Consider the following 23,845-nt stretch of genomic DNA (forward strand, 5'->3'; position numbering starts at 1 on the left):
CTTTGCCATGATGGCAGTGCATAATATTTTACTAGATATTTTTGCCAACCATAGAGGACTTCTAGAGGTATCCATAATCTTGGACCAGGCCGTTTGCAGATGCCGTCACGGTCATGGAGGAGTGGAGAGCATGAGTCTGATTCCAGAACGAACCCAGACAGACGAGTCTTCGCATTTATGCCGTGGGTTAGCTCACTGGTGACCTACTCACACCTGCAGCTTCTCCACGATGGACGACCAGTGTTCAGTCTAGCTATGCACAAGACGTTTGGCCAGAGGAGAAATGGTCGTGCTTAACTAAGCCTGTTTTCTCTTGAGGGTTTTTCCTTCACTTTCGTCAATTGGTGAAGTTTGTTCCTCGCCACTGTCGCCACTGGCTTGCTAGGTTTGGGACTTTTGGAGCTGCGCAATGATGGATTTGCTCTTCAGTGTTTGGGCTTTCAGCAGTGAAAACTAAACCACACTGAACTAAACTAAACTGAAATTCAACTCTGAATACTGGACTGAAGCAGTCTTAATTCACTAGAACTTCAATGGTAAGCTGCTTTGACACAATCTACATTGTAAAAGTGCTATAGAAATAAAGATGAAACATTTTTCAAGATACTAGTATTCAGCCTATAGTGACATTTACAGGCTTAACTAGGTTATTTAGGCAAGTTAAAGTAATTTAGGCAAATTTAGGCTAGGTTATTTAGGCAAGTTAAAGTAATTAGGCAAGTCACTGTAGACCGACAGTTTGTTCTGTAGACATTTGAACAACATTGAAACAAATATTGCTTAAGGGGGCTAATAATATTGACTTTAAAATAGTTTTACTTTTTTTTTAAACTGCTTTCATTCTAGCCGAAATAAAACTAATAAGACTTTCTCTATGTCCTCCATAGAGGACTTCTAGAGGTATCCATAATCTTGGACCAGGCCGTTTGCAGATGCCGTCACGGTCATGGAGGAGTGGAGAGCATGAGTCTGATTCCAGAAAGACCCCAGTGACAGACGAGTCTTCGCATTGATGCCGTGGGTTAGCTCACCGGTGACCTACTCACACCTGCAGCTTCTCCACGATGGACGTCCAATGTTCAGTGTAGCTACGCACAAGACGTTTGGCCAGAGAAACAAATATTGCTTAAGGGGGCTAATAATATTGACCTTAAAATCAGGGCTCAACAATAAGGACTGCCCGCTGGCCCGGCGCCAGTGTGCAAGACGCTCGGGACAGTATACAGAATGGTTACTGGCCCGATAGGGGCCAGTGCTGGTTTGTCACTAAAGTTTAATTTGGCGGCGACTGTTTGTCAATTGCGTGCTTTCATGCCCAAACGTTTGTTTTAGAACTTGTTTGCCCAGTAAGCGCGATTCGTGCGGCTAATATGATTATTATGTTGATGGATCAAGCAAGAACAAGAAGTGAAATACATTTTAAATTAAGATTTACAAATAAATGAATAATAAAAATACTGACAGTATTATAGACTGATGTAATGAGCCTGCTTATAAAATTAGGAATTTTGGTGGATTTTAAACAAACAAAAAACATAAAATTGTCAACTAAATAATTAAACTAAACCACACATTAAACAATTCACTTTAATTAATCTAATCAGTATTAATTAATCAGAAAATTTTAATCAGAAAATTTTGGCAGGGCAAGTAAAAATCTGAACCACTTGCCCGATCGGGCTAGTAGAAAAAAATCCCTAGCGTTGAACCCTGAAAATGGTTTTAAATTTTTTTAAAACTGCTTCATTCTAGCCGAAATAAAACTAATAAGACTTTCTCCAGAAGAAAAAATATTATAGGAAATACTGTAAAAAAATCCTTGCTCTGTCAAACATCATTTGGGAAATATTTGTAAAAGAAAAAGGAAGTAATTAAATGTCAATAATTTTGACTTCAACTGTATGATACATGACAATAGCGCAGCTCTGAAAGCAAGAATGTTAATATTCTCCAAAAAGAAACAGACATTTTTATTCAATAAATATCCAATACACCTTTTAAAAGAAACCTGTTGTGAGATCAGATTATTTTTTTAAACAACTAAATAAATAATCCGGCAACAGCAACGTTACATTGAGAAGCGCTGAACTGTCAATACTGCGCATCTAAACTTGAACAACTGCAGCGCGGGTGAACCGAGGTCTTAAATGTTAAGGATCTGAACTTCCCACCACTGCTGTGTATTTAACCTCAGAAGCAGGCTTGCACACATATTGTACTTAGGGCTGCTTTCTTGAGGGCTGTTGTATTTGAATTTGAGGATGAGTAGATGGTAGTGGTAGATGATAGTGTTCATGTGTCCTTTGAATAAATGTTTCAGATAATGTATGACTGAGTTTTTATTAACCAATATTTATCCTGTTGATTTTGAATCTTGCACCCAACAAATATCCTCATTATGAAAAAAAACTAATACTGAAACTAATAAAAACTAAACTAAAGCAAAGTCATTTCAATATATAGAAACTAATGAAAACTAGTAAATCTGCCTCTTAAACCAATTAAAACTAGCTAAATTTGAAAACAAAGTCAAAACTAAATAGAAATTAAAACTAAAGAGAAATCCAAAGCTATTATAACCTTGCTTTTAAGTGAAGTTTGCGTAAATGTGTCAATTCTGCAGCACTGATGTGACCTGTGTTTCCTCAACACACCAGCAGGGGGAGCGATTCACATGATTCACATGATGCCAATGATTCTTGAACAGACTCCAGGCTTCATACATCTGTGCGTTTTAATGTGGTGAAAAAAAGCGCACTGCCTCCGTATTTTATTGGGCCAGTAAAAGAAATAGGACAAGACTGACTGCCGCCAAACTGTTCATTTAGATCATCAGAGAGACGCGGACGCAAACCCATTCAGAAAAAGAGAGCTGTGAAACAGACAATCACACAAAACATTCTCTGAGAGCTGAATTGATTTTTGTGTCCTGCACAAGCTGGAAGTTGTTGTGTTTATTTTTAAGCATAAATTGATCGCTTTATTCTCCCTTCTCCAGACATAATAAAATCTTAGATATCTGTAAGCATTAAAAGAATGGTCCAAATATAAATCAGTGACTCACTCTTCTGTCATTTTACATCTACATGACTCGCTTTCTCTTTTAGGGCAGAACTGAAGGTATTATTTTTAAAGAAATTGCTATTTTTTCATGCTATTACACTGGAGAATTTTTTATGACAACAATAATAATAATAATAATAATAATAAATTATAAATAAATAAAAATTGCACCCAAATAAATCATAAAAACGGTTTATATGACCTCTGTGTAATACATTGTAAATCTTATAAAGTCATTAAGGTCATTATACTTAAATTGATTCCAGTTCATTAACGTTAATGAGATAAATCAAACTGAATCGCTTGTTTCTGAATGACTCTTTCATGAATTAAGTTTGTGGACATTTGTGAGCTGAATCAAAGATAATCCTTGCATCTAACCATTCAGCTTTCAGATTAACTCTACGATTCAGATTAGAGGTGGGATGGTGGCTCAGTGGTAAGCACTGTGGCCTCACAGCAAGAGGGTCGCTGGTTCGAGTCCCAGCTGGACCAGTTGGCATTTCAGTGTGGAGTTTGCATGTTCTCCCCGTGTTGCTGTGGGTTTGCTCTGGGTGCTCGGGTTTCCCCCACAGTCCAAACACATGCGCTATAGGTGACTTGAATAAACTAAATTGGCCATAGTGAATGAGTGTGTCTGAATAAGGGCCTACTCACACTATGCTGTCCGAACCATGCCCAGGCACGTTTTCCGGATCGTTTGAGAAGTTTGAGTGCTCTGAATCAGGCTCACACACGATTTACTCTGTAAGCCTCTGAGCGCGGTTTACTTGGGCTTTGGCACAGTACGCTTGTTTGAGTGCAAAATGTGCCTGAGCCCGAAACTGAAAGCGGGACGTGACTTTAAGGGGCCGTTTTATATGGATTAATGAATCATTCTTACCGTTTAATGAACACAAACTGCCGTAGTTTATTAAAGACGCAAACCCCCTCCCCTCAATGCACAACAGTTGCACCTTCAGCAAACCTCCTAATTCCTGCAGCACGAGGACTTTATGATTGTTTATGAGCGTCAAGGCAGGGAGAACATGCAAACTCCACACAGAAACGCCAACTGAGCCGAGGTTCGAACCAGCGACCTTCTGTGAGTGCTGTGAGGCGACAGCACTACCTACTGCGCCACTGCCTCACCCTAATAATTAAGCAATATAGTTAATTTTCAACCGTTTATTCAAAAAAGCTCATCCCTGAGCTGTTATAATAATGATAAAATACAAACTAAAGTAGTTTTGTCCTGTTTTCAATCCAAATATCTAAATATTTTTAAATCAAGATACATACTAGACACATGAAATAACATAAGAAATGATGTCTTGTTTTCTGAAGAAAAAAAAACACCTCAGATTTAAGTGATTACTTGCTTAAAACAAGTTATATTATTTGTGAATTGGGTAAGGAAAATGATCTTAATGAGATATAATCTCAAAGAGAAGTTTTAACAGTTCACATAAACGTGTAAGTGATTGTGATCGATAATGTGAGATGGTCGTCACCATGTTTACTTGCAGCTGCACGTTTTCCTCATTCATAAAAAGCAAAACACGCAGAATTCAGCACGTAAATTCACCAGTTACTCCTAATAACTACATGCAAGTAAGCGGCTGGTGAACATAGAGAAGAGTAGATTCAGCTTCATAGTTACTTTCACTATGTGTAATGTGTATCTGATATTAAAAAAACGGAATGGATTGTTAGACTCTCTTGTGTGTTTTACAAACTCTAAATGTTCTGTTTTACTAATACTTGTGTGTATTTACATGTCTAAAACATAATATAAGCATTAGGCGGTTAGTTTTAAAACGCTGCATAATTGTGATAATATGACTCGTCTTTCTCAGCAGGGTTAAGTTGGTTTCGTTTTCGAAACGAAAAAAAAAAAAAAAGCACTTTTTCGACGATCCCTAACTGAGAGCTCTGTTCAGCGCGAGCTCTCTCTGGCTCACCATCAGACACCACACCAAAGCTGAATTAGATTTTTCTAAAGGTAAACAAGCTAACGCTAGCTTGTCATGCTTGTCAAGCTGGATAACGAGTAAAACATCAGCAGCAGGGACTTTACAGTCCTCACTTCAAAAGTAGGACCCTACTGTTAAACTCTCTTCCTTCTCATCCCTGTCTATGAGGCGACGAACTCTGTATCAGTGCACATGAGAGAGACCGTGTTCACTCCGCTCCGCGCTGAACTAAAGTGTTTTTTAATAATCAAACGTCCCCGTGTCGCGCAACAACAAATTGATTATGAAATTCGTCGCCAACGCTTTTAGTAATTGATTTTTATCGATTTAATCGATTCGTTGTTGCAGCTCTAGTTTAACTGCATTGCTTTATTGCATTACTGCACTGGCCTCTCACACACTCTCTGCTGCTTCATAACGGTGGTAGACGATTTGTGCTGAATCCAGTCTACCAATCACAACAGACTGGGTCATCAGATCAATCACAACAGGAGAGGTTTGGGAACTAATGAATCGCTGAACGATTCATATGGGAGTTGTTGGGTTAATTAGATAAAATAAATGCATATTACAGGACAATAAAAATGTTTTTTGATCTTGCAAGCATATCAGCATGCTGTTGGAGACCCGCAAAACCAAAATATGACCTTTTATAATGCAAAATAGGGGTTTGTTAAAGCCACAGGCTACAAAAACAGCTACATTGTGATCAGACACCAAAATGGACAGATTCTATATTATATACTAAATAATCTGATGGATATTTTGAGCTGAAACTTGACAGAAACATTCTGGAGACACCAAAGGCTAATCTTACATCTTAAAAAAGGGGTCAAATTTAAGTAAAGTCGACTAACAATTTTTTACAGTTTGGATTACAACTAATTTTGTGAGTTCAAAGGCTTTCCTGCCATTTTGAGGACTTATTTTTGTCCTCAGAATAGTCATTTATTTCCTTATCTATTTACTCCCTCAGACAGAAACTCACGAAACACGAGAATGAGCAAACAATGACAGAATTCCAGATGAACAAGTATTTTTTCAATGGAATAACAAACACCAATTAATCATTTACAATATGACCAGGAACACTTATTAAGAAACGGTGGCTTCCTGTTGACTTACAGATACAGCATGACCAGTGTGAATGAATGAGTCGCCGGATCACATTGTGGTCTTACACAACAGCGCATATGCAACTGTTAGGAGGACGTGACACTGTTTAAACACCGCTGATTGTGAATGATCATCATTTATTCAATGCAGGGATGATGACAGATGTATACTCACTATTTGGTGGAGTCTGACAGCTGGTACTCTCGGCGTCTGTCGTAGGCCTCCTGAATGCCTGGGTCAGACCACAGCATCTTTACGGCATTAATGTAGGGGTGGTCAAAGGACATCACCTTCTCGATGTCCACCTCCTTCACCAGCATAGCGTTGGCCTGCAGTCCAGAGAAGATGAACGGTTTAGACAAAAGGAGAACAAACTGATAATCTGCAGTAGTGTAATATGGCAGATGAAAAATCTAAGATTATTAAAAAAATGCTTCGTGTAAAAAAATTGTGACCCCTTAGTTTATTACGATTTTGCAATCGCTGAATCCAACGTAAAGTCAACCTTTTTTTTTTCCAATCCTGCAAAATACTTAAATTAAATGCTGAATAATCACATAAAATATGTAAATAATCTCATGAAACATCCAAGTCCAAACCACATAATTAAATTATATTTATTTCAGTTTGCAATTAATTGTTTTCCATGACTTATAGACGTTGCAAACGCAGCACACATGAAGTGTTTGAGTGTCTCTCGAAAAATGACATCTCACCTGTGCCCTCACAATCTACATGAGAGCGGGGGGAAATAGTTTTGCAGCCTGTGCAGTAAGCAGACGCAGATGAAGCGCGGGTTATTTACATGGGAAGACAATGCAAAGATGCGATTATACATCTTGTGGCACAAATCGAATGAATAACACCGAGAGAATTGTTTGTTTTGAGTGTTTGACGTGCTTCAGACTGCAGGTAAAAGTGGGAGCAAACATCTAACAAACGGAGCAATGCAAAGCAGCTTACAATAATGGAGATTGGTTCAAGGATGACGGCCGATAGACATGACCAAATTGAAGGACATTATTTGCGCTTAACATGTATGGCTGGTATTATGGTGTGCATCAAATCGATAAACGATTTCGCCTACCTCTTTCCCTGCTGTTAACGGGAGAAAACGCTTCCCTGCCATTGACAAGTTTTACAGCAATCCGTGTTTTAGGTGTATTACAGTAGAGAGAGCCCTAACACATTTTTATTTATATATATATATATTTATATATATATATATATATATATATATATATATATATATATATATATATATATATATATATATATATATATTTTTTTTTTTTTTTTTTTTTAACTGCAAAATTTTTCGCAAATTTCGGGAAATTAACCCTACAAAATCAGTCATTTTTATTGCAAAAAAATAAACTAATAAATAAAACATTGTGAAATTATGAAAAATGTAATGCATAAATTTTTTTCCTGGCAATGTTTTTAATGGAATAAAAAATAAATAATAATAATTCATTAAAAAAATTAAATAACAGAAAACAAAGGGGAAAAATAACAAAATAAAATAAATAAAAAAAACAATAAAATAAAAATTTCTACGTCTTCCTATGTTAATGTCTGCGGTTGTTGCTGTGACATTATTGCACATAGGTCTTTGGTCAAGCTGATCATGCGAAAAACTGTCATATTCCAAACCTAGGTCGGTCGATCGATGTGGACTGGCTTCGTGTTGCACGTCTCACTCGGTTGCTTGGGCGGGTATAATATAACCCCGGTAGGTAATTTGGTACCAGCAGCCTCTGTTTGGACGCAGCAGACTTTGAACTCCAATAAAAAAAAAAAACGGTTATGTCACACCCGTGGAAGCAACTGAGTGACACGTGCAATACATAGACTGTAAAATATATGGACGTAGTATCCGTGACGTCACCCATAGGTTTCTAGAGAGCGCAAAAGAAGCCACAAGTAGGCGTGGCCAACCGTCGCCATTTTGTTCACGCGTCATCACACCCACGGCGGGATACCAAACAAGGGCAAAGAGGCGGAGAGTGAGCGGAGCTACAGACACCTTCTAGCATTTAGCTTGGACCTGGTTCAGACACACTTTGCTTTGGGAGAACGCCTAATACTTTATCACCTGTGACTCGTTTGTATTTTGACCACTTGTGCTTGGTTGTATTCTATATCAATAAAGTGTTTTGAGCCACTAAACATTGTTCATATGACTTTTTCAACAGGAGGAAAACGCGAATTACTTCCAAACACTTCAGATACAGTCTGTGTTAGTTAATGTAAGACTATTGATGAAATCCAGCATAACACTGTATGACAACGCTTCAGATGACTGTTCTAGAGCCTACAGCTAATCAATTTGTCAGATTCTGAAGTGCATTACAGCTCTAAATATAAATATAAACGATAAATGATCTTAAATAAAACAAATACATGTATAGAGATGGTATATAAGTATCTAACTTTACTCGCATGGGAAACGGAGGCCGCGTGAATAGTTTGTGAGCTCAATTAAGTGCTCTCAGCATGCCATGCCATCTAATAATTGTAGGAAACAAGTCCAAAAGGCAGTTGACTGTGTAAAGCCACATAAAACATCACAGAAATACGATAAATATGCCGAGTTCAGTGGCTAATCTGCAGGATTCAGCTGAGGTGACGTGACGGCGACCAACGAGACCTAGCTGTCACTCAAGTGGCCACGCCCTTAATTATGCAAACTTAATATAACTTAATATAAAGGAAACAGATGAGTTATAAAAAAATTCACCCCCCTCACAGTTGTCATGAAGGGTAATATTAGCTGTATTAACCAAAATCTTTTTTTGTACCAGCCTGTAAACACCTTTTTTTCTGCTGTAAAGTTGGCCATTCTAACAGTGGGCTCAATTGAAATTTGCTCTGTTTTGGAGCCAGGAGCGGCCAGGACTAGCGGAGTTTCCCATGAATTGCAGTTTTAGTTACTTCCGTATTGGCTTCCTGAGAGAGAGCGGGAGGTTGCCGCTTGGTGCAATATCAAGGCCAGCCTGGGTTGCCAGGTGTGTGCAAAGCACATGATTTGCGGTTCAAATGGAATCCTGCATTAAACTTTCAATGCGAATTTCACTCTCATACTCCATCATGCTAACATCACAACTCACGAGACAACTTTTTACCTTAAATCTTGATATATTCTCGCAAGATCTTGTGTGAAAAGAACTTAAAAAAGAAAAAGTTTTCATGTTGTCCTATATTTATATGGCCAATGTTTTTATTTGAAAGAATTAAAACTAAAAATCAAATTTCATTAAAATGAAAAAATATTGAATAAAAACAAAGAAAAGGAGAAAAGAAATGAGAAAATAACTTAAAAACACAATAAAATAAAACAATGTCTTCCAATGTTTATGTCAGCGGTTGTCGCTGTGACATCATTGCAAATAAAATAAAAAATTGTCAGATTCCGAACCTGGGTCGATCGATCGGTGTTGCACGTCTCACTCGGTTGCTTGGGCTGGTGTGACGTAATCGCAGTAGGTAATGTGGTACCAGCAGCCTCTGTTAGGACATGGCAGACTTTGAACTCCAGTAAAAAAAAAAGCGGTTACGTCACATCCGCCCAAGTAACCAAGTGACATGCAGTATCGAGGCCAGCCTGGGTTGCCACTTGTGTGCAAAGCACTTGATTTGTGGTTTAAATGGAATCCTGCCTCCAACTTTCAACGCGGATTTCTCTCTCACACGCCATCATGCTAACATCACAACTCACGAGACAACTTTTTACCATAAATCTCGATTTAATCTCGCGAGACCTTGTGAGAAAAGTTATGTTTATAAGGCCAATGTTTTTATTGGAATAAAATAAAAATGTAACACAATTTTTTTTAATTAATAAAAAAGGCGAAAAAATAAAATAACAAAAACAATAAAATAAAAACAAAAGCTTTCACGTCTTACTATGTTTATATGCCAGCGGGTGTCGCTATGACATAATTGCACGCAGGTCTCTGTTCAAAAGCTAGTCATGCGAAAAACTGCCAGATTCTTAACCTAGGCCAGGGAGACGTAATCGTCGTGCGTGATGTGGTACCAGCAGCCTATGTTTGGACATGGCAGTGACTACAGTGGAAATAAAAAAGGTTACGTCACACTCGCCCAAGCAACCAAGTGACACGTGTGATATCAAGGCCAGCCTGGGTTGCCAGGTGTGTGCAAAGCACTTAATTTGCGGTTTAAATGGAATCCTGCCTCCAACTTTCGACGAGAATTTCACTCTCACACGCCATCATGCTAACATCACAACTCACGAGACAACTTTGAACCTTTAATCTCGATTTAAATCTCGATCTGACACGAGACCTCGTCACCCCCCGACAGGACTTTATAACCTTTCAGAACTTAGTAACACAGAAAACATTGCAAACATGGATCACTCTCACCTTATTCTGTTCATACTTGTAGCCGATCTTCAGGGTCTCTGTGGCGCGGATCATGGCCTGCATGGAGGTAAAGATGTTCTGGTACACCAGCTTGGTGAAGCCGCGCTTGTCCTCATCTGTGTATCCGGCGCCATGGATGATGCGCATCTGTTTGATGAACGTACTCTTGCCGCTCTCACCAGTTCCTAAAGCAGAGAAAAGATTCAAAGGTCAAAATCTAGAACAAGAACACGGGTACATTTATTCACAGTCATCCCATTCGGACGTGCCGGCTGGTCACAATGCGGAAGCAAATCAGGACACTCGGAAATGATTTAATTAAGCCTTTCAATTGAGGGAAAAGAGCCACTTCTAATTAATGAGAGCAAATACGTGCTGCTGGTCCTCACAATAACATCAGCGAGCATTTCAGTTCTAAAATACAGCATGGCTCACTTCAGTGCAAGTCTATGAGATTTATTTTGCCTGTTGAACACTGACCAAAACCAATGGATAATGAATGGAAATGAAAAAAAAAAATGAATAGAATGAAGTTGGAGAATTAAAGATACATGTAATTTTTTTAACTAAAATATCCTTAAAAACACTAAAACAGTCAGGGCCCTATCATACACTTTTACTTTTTTTGGCATGATTTGTTGCTATTTTCAGACCAACGTAACCCTAGTTTTTTACATTTTCCATCACGTTATTGAAATAGCAAATCCATTTGCGCCACTTTGTGGACTAGGAGGTGTAAAGGCGCATTGTTGGCACGTAGCTATTTTGAGAAACTGAAATAAACTGTGCCACTGTCCAACTAAAAGCTGGTCTAATGTCTAGTGAAGAGTGTGTTAGTTATGCACCTATGCGAGTCCAAACGCTTACACATTGCTTAATATACACAGGATGTACAACAATACACAAATATCTTTGATTATTTGATACACTTTGATTATTTTCTATATAAATATAAAAACCCCTGCCATGTCAAACCTCCAAGTCAAAGTTAATTCGTGACAATTTGCATTTGTAAAATGTTATTATTATTAGCAGTATTATTTATTATATGCTTATTCATATTTATTTTAGTAAAAAACAGTTTAGATTTGTCCACCTGTCGGGTTTTAGAGACGACTGCATTGCCATATGAGCCATAAGGCTGTCAAAGGCTACATTATTTAAGGGCATTCCCGCGAGTGAGACCGGGAAAATGAAAGCACATCGCTTCTATCTTAATTTTAAGATATATTTTTGTTGGTCAGTTATCTACTAGATCAGTGGTTCTCTTTTTTCATCAAGTACCACCTCAGAAAAAAATTGTCCAAGTTCCACGATAATGACCAGTATTGAAATACAGTAGCGTAGTAGGCTCAGTAAAGTAGCTACAACCCTGCACAGTTTAAAAACGTGGCAGATTAACTATTATTATTTAAAAAATTAATAGCCACTTTAACATTATAAATAGTTTGAACATTAACACTGTATTGTGCTTATTTGTAAAAATAAATAAATAAAATAAAATATCAATGTTTAAATTAAAATGTGCTTTTAAAAGTTGATTAAAAATGGTAGACTACTATTCTTAGAAAGTAAAAAAAAAAAAAAAAAAACTCCTGTACTTAAATGTAAAGTGTTAACCTATAGTATGCTATTCATCAAAACCTGGAAATGCTGCTTGGACCCCATAAATATAGGCTATATGTCCTAATATTCATATTTGAATCATTTTTGATAAATTTTGAAATGATTGTTGCATGTACATATGACATTGGATTTCTCTGAGTACCACTAGAAGGAAGCACGCGTACCACTAGTGGTACATGTACCACAGTTTGAGAACCACTGTACTAGATAAACAAAAATAACCAATAACATCTGGGGTCCGTTCTTCGTACCTCGCTTAAATTATCTAAGATGATTTGGCAGATCCTGGATCTTTTCTTCTTGATAACTGATCTCTCGCTTATTTGGTTCTTCAAACAAGTTCGCGAATCAGATTAGAATGTCTGGATGAACTGATCTGAGATCGCTGCGTGTGTTGTTAAGGACAGATCTATCGATCCTCGAAATCATGATCAGCAATGCAACGATTGGCTGACGGCACAGCAGCGTAATGACATCATCTGATTAATATTCAATTATCCATGTGAGCAAGATTACATCAAATTAGCAGTAAACGGCTTGTTAAATATGACACGCAGTAACTTCACATTATTGTGAGCTGCAGGCTTTACACTTTCATTTGTCAAGACAAGAGTATTCATCATGTATTTCAATGCAAATCAATGTATTTAGTTCTACATTTAGAAAAGATTTTCTTTATTATAGTACAGTTTTTTAATCGGTGTAAAGAACTGGTTGTTTCCAAAAGCATTTTGATACTGGTAAAGGCGTCTGCAACTTTTGTGAAGCATCAAATCACTGGCATATTAACTGTCAAAACATGTTTATGACTGCATAAATGTATTATTGCTTTTAAAAAAAGTGACATATTGTGCATTTCTATTATACACAATTTGTACTAAAGCGATCTAAAAAGTTCATATCAATAAGTTTTCTCTTTGCACCACCAGGTGGCAGTCTTTATACTTTCATTTCGAGGGTGCAGATTGCATACGTTTTATTAATATGTAAAACTTTATTTATTTTATTAATGACTATAACTTTAAATATATAGTTAAAAACTACTATTTTCCCAAGTGTATATAACTTTTACTGTAAGAAAATATCAGAACTCGGTACATACTTTCTGTATTATCTTTGCTTGAACTGAGCCGATCTAATCCTGTTTATATGATTTGAACCTGCTCCCGATCAGGTTGGACCTAGCAGATCTGTTGCCATGACAACAACTCTCGGATCAGCTTTGAAGAACGAAACGATCCTGGATCGTGTCAAATCGTCAATATCCAAATCCAGCTAACTGAGTAATCCACGTACGAAGAACGGACCCCTGAGGTGAAGTGCTTCAAAGAAAGTCTATAACTCTTTTGGAAGGGTGAGAGAACTCAGAAACTTGTTGTGAGAATAAAGATGCCTGCTTATTTGTGCCAGTCTGACAGATAAAATGGTGTAAAACACCTTGAATTGTAGCGGTACCATGTAAGGAGGCTGCACAGCCATGGGCTGGGCCTGGAGTTCCCCCGGCTCAGGTGCTGATGAGACTTTGATCTCCACCCCGTGTAAGGAAGCAATATTTGTCTCATTAGTTTTAGGCCTTTTGGCAAATGTCTCAATTAGGTTTAGCTGTTTTAAAGAGAGTTTACTCATGGTGAAACCTTGTTTTAAACAATAACTAGCTGACTAATAATTTTTAGTGTGCGGAAAAAATCACCAGCAAAACTAAAGCCAAAAGATTCCAATACCCATCTCCCACCATGCAAGTACATATACACTTTAAACCACACAAACGCACACCTTTATTTATTCTCATTATTTCTTGCTTTGTCATTATATCGTAGTGTATGCTGTTTAATAATCAATTTAAATTATGTAATAAAAATAAAAATAAAAATTTATTAAAAAGTGGAATTAATTCCCGCCTTCCCACGGTAGGTATGCACAGTGCGTACAACCGTATGGCTGCAGGCACAACTGCGTACAACACCGCTTCATTATCCATGAAAGTTCAGGAGTAAAGAGTAAAAGTAAAGAGAAAGTAAAAGAAGCCGAATAGAGGAGGCTTGTTCTTTATCCTTGCGCTGCAGATGCTCTGTTGAACTGTTTTCTAGCTAGTGAAGCGTTCAGTTTTTCAACTTACAAAGTCCGCCATGTAAATAGCAAATGCACCATGGTGCGACGCAACTGACTCTTAAAGGGAATAGGACACAGGTGTCAAACTCAGTTCCAAAAGGGCCGCAGCTCTGCACAGTTTAGTTCCAACCCTAATTAAACACACCTGATCAAACTAATTGAGTACTTCAGGCTTGTTTGAAACCTGTAGGTAAGTGTGTTAGAGCAGGGTTGGAACTAAACTGTGCAGGGTTTCGGCCCTCCAGGAATTGAGTTTGACACCCCTGGAATAGGAGATGAGACTCTTGGATTAATGCACATTTTACTCAAAGCACACCCACAACTCATTAAGAGAATAAGCACAACCCTGTTAGACCATACACCGGGGGCACACCGTTTTTTTTCCATCCTTAAAATAGCGAGTGAATTCGGTCACACCCTTAATGCTTTTGTGCCATGCACTTTAGACTTTGAGTCTAGATCGTTAAAATAGAGCCCTCAGTGTTTTGCTAAATTTGCTGCTGTCCCGCTCATCTCTCATGAGCAATTATTTTGTTTCTCTTGATTTCTAAACAGCTTTCAGCCTTACTTACCCCATACTATCATGATTAAAAACTGTTGAATACTTTAGCGCATCCATCAACACAACTTTTTCCTGTAGGATGATGGAGACCATAACTCCTATAATTCCACACTCAAAATACAGCTTTGTTTGCTGTGAATACACACCCTCTAGTGGTGAACATTACATACTGCGCCTTTCATGAAAATAAAATCAACTGTTCCAGTATATGTCTTAGTAGATTACATCATCAGACCAAAGGCTGCTATTTAAATAAGCATAAACAGAAACCATTTAATAGGCTAGTTTTAAAAAGTAATGCTCATCTGTTGTTGACAAAGGCTAAATGTTGATGGCTGATGCATTTGCACAAGGTTTGTCTTTAAGCATATTATAAAAAAAGGACAAAATCTGAATTTTAACTACAGGAGGTCTTTAAAAGATTTAATATGATATATTTAAAGAAAAATAGATATATAGCAGGGCATTTCATGCAAATAGAGTTAACAATACAGTTAAAAAGAACAACTAATACTAATTTGCACCACATTTCACCACTACTCAACCAAAATAATCAGATTCAAACATCTGAAATGTTAAACTTTTGAGCTTCAATGATTAAAAGTGAAGCTTGTTTTTTAATCTCTTCCACTTTGTATCATTTAACCATTAACCAGCAAAACCAAGGATGTACAGTCAAATTCAGGTGCCATAAAACTTTAATGAATCCCAGGGGGTTTCACACTGCAAGGCATCTTTCTTTATCTAAATAGTCTAGATAATGTTTAGTGTATGTGCAGCTCAGTATACAGTCTTGAGCTTCAAAAGAGTTTGCATGATCTTTCGCACATGTGAACTCGGCCACACACACACATACGACCCTCAATCCAAGACCAAGATTAAAGTCAACATGAAATAATGCTTTAATTCTCCTACACTTCCCAAATGTAGGGTATTAAAATAAAAAAGTTGTGGTATATGGGCAGGAAGTCTTTTAAAATGGTATGAGTCAATTAACCTACCCCTATAAGACATGGGACTTGCATAAAATGAAGTAAATTTAGATTTTAAGTTGACTAACTTACACTCAGGGTTTTTTATTAGTTGCATCTCTTTACCTATTTTATGTTCAGATTGCACTATTGCATAAAGAAATGCTTAAATAGAAACGCCAAATGCACATACATTTTTTAAATGTGCATAAACTAAGATGGAAACATATTTACCGAATAAATTCCAGCATGCCTATCAAAAAAAAAAAAAAAAAAAAAAAAAGTAACGTGACTGCAATTTGCTAACATGGCAACAATGGCCTTGACGGAACACATTAATGGACAAATAAGAGGACAACCACATTGTAAAGCATCTTAAATGCCTCAGCCAAAGTAGTCATCTGAGAGGTTCAGTATTATTACCTCCAGAACATCTTGAATGTATGTGCTCAAAAGATTGCCTCAAGCGTCCAAAAGCCAACTTGTATTTACAGGGTTTCATCTTCTTGATATATTTAATATATTATTATTAGGCATGGGACAATAACCATTTTAAGGTATACCGCAGTTTGGAAAAGTCAAGGTTTTAAAACCACCAATATTATCTGTAATGCCTATGGTATGTGTAAGATTTTTATTTAAATGTTTGTTTGTTTGTTTGTTTTCTGCAGTATGTCCAGCAGAAAAAAATATCCAAAGATGCCTTAAGAAATCTGAGTTTTTGACACTAATAAAGACAGCAGAAATCAATGATTCCTTGTAAGTATTTAGCATGACATGTTTACTGTTCCAAAATATTATAAATCTTCAATAAAAGAAAATTACATATCCTGAAGGCAGTGCCATGTATCAGGATGATGATGTAGCAATACACACAGCAAGGACTGGTGACAGAGTGGTCTGATGAACATGACAGTGAAGTTGAACATCTCCCATGGCCTGCACAGTAACCAGCTCTAAATATTATTGAGCACTTAGGGGTGTTTTGCAGCATCACATAGTGACCTGAAAACTATTGTGGAGATGAATGGCTCAACATCCCTCTGGCCACTGTGCAGGACTTTATGGTGCTCTAAAACCAGGGCCTCTGTCCATTCCCTCCCATCTTCCAACAATCCAATCATTTACTATAATATATTGTTTTCAAAGGGGGGGAAAGTTTAGTTTTTTTACCCAGACATTTAAAAATATATATTTTTAGAGGCTATCCCTGATCTTATCACCCATTCTGCTGTCACTCTATTTAATTATGTTTTTTTTGTATAAACTGTAATAAAACTAATTATTTTTGTTTTTATTATTACATTTCTTTTTTACTATCTTTCTTTAAGCAGTTTTATTTCTGGTTTGTTGAAATGGGTTTATATATATATATATATATATATATATATATATATATATATATATATATATATATATATATATATATATATATATATATTAGGGATGTGCGGAGCAGCCGGTATTTGCATCTGTATTTGTTGAGTTGGGAAAAGTATTTGTATTTGTATTTGAGTAAAATTCAAAATGGCGTAAAAATATAAAAATATTTTTTTTTTCTATTACACTTCTAATTTACGTTATAGTGTAAGTATTGTTTAATTATATTCTTATATAAATTATAGATATGCAATATTGGCTGTTGTTTTTGAACATGTGACAAGAAATGTAATTGAAAAGATAATAACATACTGTAGAAGCCATTATCTCATCCATGGTTAAACCAACAACTAATAAAATACCATTGTGAATATTATGAACCCCACCACCACCGTTCTTGTTGAAGGACACTGAATAGACAGAATAAAAACAAATAATACTTCAAAAAACTGTTCTTCTTCTGGAAGAACTTCTTTCCAATGGACATAATTCCAAAAACTAAAATGAACTAAATAAATCTAAATAAAACCCTGCCTGGGAGATCTGGCAGAACAAAAGTATTCTATATAATACTAAAAGATACAGCCCTGCTATTGTCATCTGCCAGCCACAAAACAGACACAAAGTTTGTTTGTTTTTTTTGTTTTTATGTTTGAAACTGACTTGCTGGGGCAGAATGTGGCTGTGTTGATGGTTATATATATATATATATATATATATATATATATATATATATATATATATATATATATATATATATATATATATATATATATATATATAAAACCAGAATAAGGATAATGTGCTTACAAACTGTCAGAACTTTCAAAAACGATATGCTTGTTACAATATTTAATAGCGCATTTAAAAAAATCAGACCCTTTCAAATGGCGATTTTCGGTTTAAAAACGATTAATGGTAGAGGTCCATCTCAAACTATCCACAACAAAATGATTTAAACATGCTTCAGTTGGAAAAAACACAAACATTTCTTTTAACAAGCAATGGAAATATGAACCTATAGAGACACTGACATTATCAAAAGATGCAGTTTTTGTTTTGACCACTCACTACAACCTCGCCTCTGACTTCCTCTCTTCTACACACAATTAAAAGCGGTTTCTCCTTCTCTCTCTCGTTACATAACACTCCTGTTGTGCTGCTCCTCGGCTCAGCTGAGTGAGGATTTCAAAGGAAGGCTGCGTTTTCAGAATGAGAGCTGTCCTTCATCCCCTCTGCAACTGCAGGAAGTGAACCGATCAGCGAAGGGGCACGAGCATATCTGTTCAAATAAAGCCAAATCTGACTCAGTTTTTGGAAAAATCTGGAGGCTCTGAGGAATGCAAATGTAGTGCTGCAGTTAACGTAGCTTAGAGCAATTTCAGAGCTACTTGAAGCACAAAATCTACTTGATTTTTCTGTCATTTCAATAGCCCGAATAACATCTCTGAGGATGATTTTCAAACAGGTTTCCCAAATATTCCATCCATCTACATAGTTAGAATTGCCAAAAAACATTCCACAACATCCTAGCAAACTTCCAATAAAAACCTCAAATATTTTTCATCCGCTTTACGAAGAATAAAGTGCGATTTAGCATCTGTCCACTCGCTTTCATTTTACACTGAATGAATTCTGTGTTTTGATTCTTCAAATGATACAGCTGGCCATTTGCTAAGTGGATTTTAATAATCTTCTTCATTTCCATTTAATGGGCATTTCATCGTATAAAAGAGTCGTAAACATTTTCTTCCAACAAAAAGCCTGCATTTACAGAGGAGGGTCAAATACATTACAGGATAAGATCATATTTTCTTAGTCTGATTAGTCTAATTTGTTGAAGAAAACAAATGTACTTGCATAAACTAGAGGATTCGACTGCACTCAGCATTTTAGATGTTTAAATTGCCACAAAAATAGTTTCTTAATACCAATAAAAGGGTAAAAAAGGGAGTTTTTCCTTGAAAATTTTGTCTTAAACATCAAAGAATCTAGCTGCTTACACACTCAACAGCATAGTATATGTATGTAGTGGCGTCCCAAATGGCACACTAATGTTTTTTACTTAGCGGAAATTCGAACCGTTTCCCTGATGACGTTTGACGGTTGCCAAATCAGTGAAATATACGACCGAGTTATTAAATAATACCTGCCGTGAGTATAACCGCATTCACCATCGGGAGGCGCTATAATCACTCTCGTAGGAGAATTTTGCTTTCACAATCCAAAATAAATAAAGTTATCCAACATGTGCGCCTGATAGCTCCGCCCCTTCCGCTACGTAAGCAAACCTGCGGTCGTTGAGTGCGTGAAGTGTCCATCATTACACACTTCATTTTAGCGGCTGAATGAGTGCATCATCCGGGTAATTAAAGTGCACTTATTATTTTTAGAGTTTTCAGTGTGAACACACTACTTAGACTATTTATACTACAAAATGGTTTAGAATAGTGCTAAAGTATGCGATTTGGGATGCAGCTTATGTCAGTGGAGATGCAAATATTGTAAAATTCTTAGGCGAAATTGATTTCCAATTTTTCGGTAGGCCGACCTTCCGATATAAATTTTCACAAATTCCAGTTTTCTTTACAAAAACTACACTACCTGACAAAAGTCTTGTTGTTGATCTCAGTTGTAAGAGCAACAAATAATAACTTGACTTTTAGTTGATCATTTGGAAAAGCGTCAGAAGGTCGATTTTGCAGATGAATCACCTGTTGAGCTGCATCCCAATCATCACTAATACTACAGAAGACCTACTGGAACCCGCATGGACCCAAGATTCTCACAGAAATCAGTCAAGTTTAGTTAAGGAAAGATCATGGTTTGGGGAATTCAGTATGGGGGTGTTCAAGAGATCTGCAGAGTGGAGGGATCAAGACATTTGTGCTGCAGGATTGGCCCGTCCAGCCACCAGACATAAACATTATTGAGCATGTCTAGAGTAAGATGAAGGAGGAGGCATAGAAGATGAATCCAAAGAATCTTGATGAACTCTGTGAGTCCTGCAAGAACACTTTCTTTGCCGTTCCAGATGACTTTATAATACGTGATTTGAGTCATTGCAGAGATGTATGGATGCAGTCCTCCAAGCTCATGATGGAGTCAGACACAATATTCATTCTTTCTTCACTGCACCATGACTTTATATTCTATACTGGACATTATTTCTGTTAAGTGACAAGACTTTTGTTAAAGCAAAGTCAGACCTTACTGTCCTAACTAAATAATTTAAAATCAAGGCATGATCATATTTTATTTTGCTATAATAAGCGTAACCTAGAGGCCTTTGCCTTTTATTTAAGCCACATCTAAGTCAAATGATCAACTAAAAGTTATTATTTGTTGTTTCTAAATTGAATAGGCGATAAGGCTTTTGTCAGATAGTGCATATATACTTTTATCTGCTTTTATAAAAAATAAATAAACTTTAGTTTTCCCAAAATTGCATTAGGAGCACTACCAAAACACTATCTTTTGTCTTAAAAGTCCAAATATAAACAGTTTTATTATCAAACTTTGCTATAATATATTTTATTTAACAATCATATGCAGTTTTGTACAATCAAATCATAAAAATAAACTAAAATCTATAACCATTAAAATGTTGCTCAACTTTGTTAATGAATAAAGTGGATTTGTTCTTTGAGTATGTTTTTCTTTGGTACCGAGAACAGTGGTATTGATACAGAATACTGAAACTTTGGTACCGGGAAAATCCTACTAATTACTCGCCCTCAAATGGTTACACACCTGTTTGAGTTTCTTTATTTGTTGAACACAAAGGAAGATTTCTGAAGAAATTCTGATGAATATGAAAGCAAGAGTTTTCAGCTTTCTTCAAAATACTTTCTTTTGTGTTCAACTGAATAAAGAAACTCAGTTTGGACGGGTTTGGAACAAGTGAAGGGAGAGTAAAGGATCCCACAATTTTTATTTTTGGGTGAGTTATCCCTTTAAGCTAATGTAAACTCCATTGATACTGCTCATTACAAACACACATGTCGATTTTAACCATCACACTTGCTGAGATAATCACAAAACTGCAGAAATAAGAAAACAAAAGGTATTTTTCCTTTTTTTTTGGTGGATTGATGCTAATGAGATCATCATTAAACACGCTGATTGTGCAGCAAGTCAAAAACGAAAACCCATTAAGACGTGATGCATCAGACAACTGAAGTGGCAACACCCGAGGTTTAACTGAGATGGAGAAGACAGAAAGTCGACACTGCTTTTCCAAAGCAAAAAGCAGAGTTCAGCCCAAGCTAGTTTTAATGGGTCAGTGCTGATTATGTTATGACAGAACTAGATCCCTGGAGAGTCAATGTGCTTCATATCAAACAGGTCAAACAGTGTTTGCTTCCCATGCTAAACAGATGCAAATCCAAGAGCATCAAAAATACAGTATCTGTGCACCAATCAAACTTCACGTGCAACTAGGGCAGCGCAATAAATCGTTTTATGCATCGATAACGCAAATGTGTAAATACGCAATAGTTAAATCGCAAGTCAGGATTATAGTTGACCATGTGCAACAATTCAGAACACATGAATCAGTGATGAGCTAAAGTACAGATACTTTCAATACTGTAAACGCATCGAAAGGATCGATCCTTAAATAGAAGTATTAATCCTATGTTTTTTTTTCTTAATGAGTGATCACTGATTTTAGAATATCTTAATAATAGTAATAATGATAGTGCAAATAGTGCAGGAATGGGAACTATAATAGTCTTAGGTGATTAAAAAAACGTTATAAAATCACTCTAAAATATTTCATTAAATTATCTGGATCGATACTAATGATACTTGTCTTATAATACCTTGTATCGGAAATAAAATACTTGGTATCGTCTATCCTTACTGAGAATTTGAGCCATTTCATGCATGATATTGTAAAAGTTTGATATTGCGATATTTTATTTTTTTGCAATGTATTGCAATATACACAGTTTCACAAGATGGTTTGAATAGCTCTATTTGCTGTTTTTCTGGAATGTCTGACAGCATTTATGTAGAGAAAATTAATCGCAACAGAAAAAAATGAGAACATGCAAACTCCACACAGAAACGCCAACTGAGCCGAGGCTCGAACCAGCGACCTTCTTGCTGTGAGGCAAACGTGCTATCCACTGCGTTGCCCCAATTCTAATATTTAAAAAAAATAAAAATAAATTATATTGTTTTGCTTTTGCCTTCAGATGAAATAAGTCTTGTAAAATATCGCAATGTAAATCAAAGCAAATCAAAAGATCACAATTTTATTTTTTTTCTAATATTGTGCAGCCAGGAAAATGTGTCAGGTCTAATCTTTCAATCTAATTTTGCACACAAGAAGACAACACACATCAAAGACATATCCTGCATGTGAAAAGGGAATTTTCCTGATCACAAAAAAATAATAATAATAATACTCCTGGCTAATTATAAGGTGGTCGTCAAAACAAGCCTATTAAAGGGGGAATAGATATACAAGATTGAATCTAATGACCCATGATACATTTCAGGTAACAGAGAAATTTAAAAAAAAAGGTGTAATGTTGAATAGATCTGTTGTAGCTCTCATGAGTACGTGACTCATTTTCAACTCTGAATGTGCCAGTGCTGTCCAGCAAATCTGAAAGGAAATAATTCAAATAGTTTCTAATAAGACAGGAATTTGGTCAAATAGGCTATACATAACAATTTTCCTGTTTTATTCATATTTCCTTTGAATGAACATAGTATTAACAAATTCTCCAAGAAACATTTTTTCCCATTCCATGCCACATGAAAAGAAAACGGCATGATACTATGGAGCCAGATCATTCTCAGAAATAATGCATTTACAAAATACAATTTATATATGCACAGCACAATTCAAATTTAAAGAATCCAATTTATAAATTCAAAGCTCAACTCATAAACACAACACACAATTTTTGAATTCATAATTCATAAATACATTTTATGAATTATGAATTTATAAATAGTTTCACCAAATTGATTACATTTGTGTATTGTGTTTTGAATGTATGAATTAGATTTGTGCATTTAGGAATCGCGTTTTGAATTTTCGAATTGGATTTGCGCATTTTTGAATTGTTTTTTAAATTTACAAATTGGATGTGTATTTTTGAATCGCGTTTTGAATTTAGGAATTGGATTTGTGTATTTTTTAATAGTGTTTTGAATTTACGTATTGGATTTGTGTATTTATTAATTGTGTTTTGAATTACGAATTAGATTTGTGGATTTTAGAATTGTGTTTTTAATTTATGAAGTGTATTTGTGTATTTTTGAATTTATGAATTGGATTTATGAATTGGATTTGTGTATTTTTTTTATCTTGTTTTGAATTTATGAATTGGATTTGTGTATTTTTGAATCATGATTTAAATTTACGTATTGGATTTGTGTATTTATGAATTGTGTTCTGAATTACAAATTAGATTTGTGGATTTTGAAATCGTGTTTTGAATTTACGAATTGGATTTGTGTATTATGAATCGTCTTTTAAATTTACAAATTAGATTTGTGGATATTTTAATTCGTGTTTTAAATTTACGTATTCGATTTGTGTATTTATGAATTGTGTTTTGAATTTATGAATTGGATTTGTGTATTTTTGAAAACGTTTTGAATTTACTAATAGATTGTGCATTTACAAATTACATTTTGAACTTACAA

General features: G+C 35.9%; 1 protein-coding gene and 1 long non-coding RNA gene across 4 annotated transcripts in view; one reads left to right on the forward strand and one right to left on the reverse strand.

Moving 5' to 3' along the window:
* The window catches only part of gna11b (guanine nucleotide binding protein (G protein), alpha 11b (Gq class)), an 89,370-nt gene that overhangs the window by 21,396 nt on the left and 44,129 nt on the right, over window positions 1-23,845 (reverse strand). For all 3 annotated transcript variants that reach the window (XM_073916274.1, XM_073916280.1, NM_001007773.1), the window contains 2 exon segments: window positions 10,526-10,710; window positions 6,309-6,463 (listed from right to left, as the gene is read on the reverse strand). In XM_073916274.1, the coding sequence (XP_073772375.1) occupies window positions 6,309-6,463; window positions 10,526-10,710 (340 nt within the window).
* On the forward strand, window positions 10,705-15,453 carry LOC141379028 (uncharacterized). The gene is made up of 3 exons (XR_012394951.1): window positions 10,705-11,559; window positions 11,597-12,387; window positions 13,466-15,453. It is a non-coding gene; the product is annotated as an uncharacterized lncRNA (long non-coding RNA).

The sequence above is a fragment of the Danio rerio genome, chromosome 2, assembly GCF_049306965.1.
Source record: "Danio rerio strain Tuebingen ecotype United States chromosome 2, GRCz12tu, whole genome shotgun sequence".
NCBI lineage: Eukaryota > Metazoa > Chordata > Actinopteri > Cypriniformes > Danionidae > Danio > Danio rerio.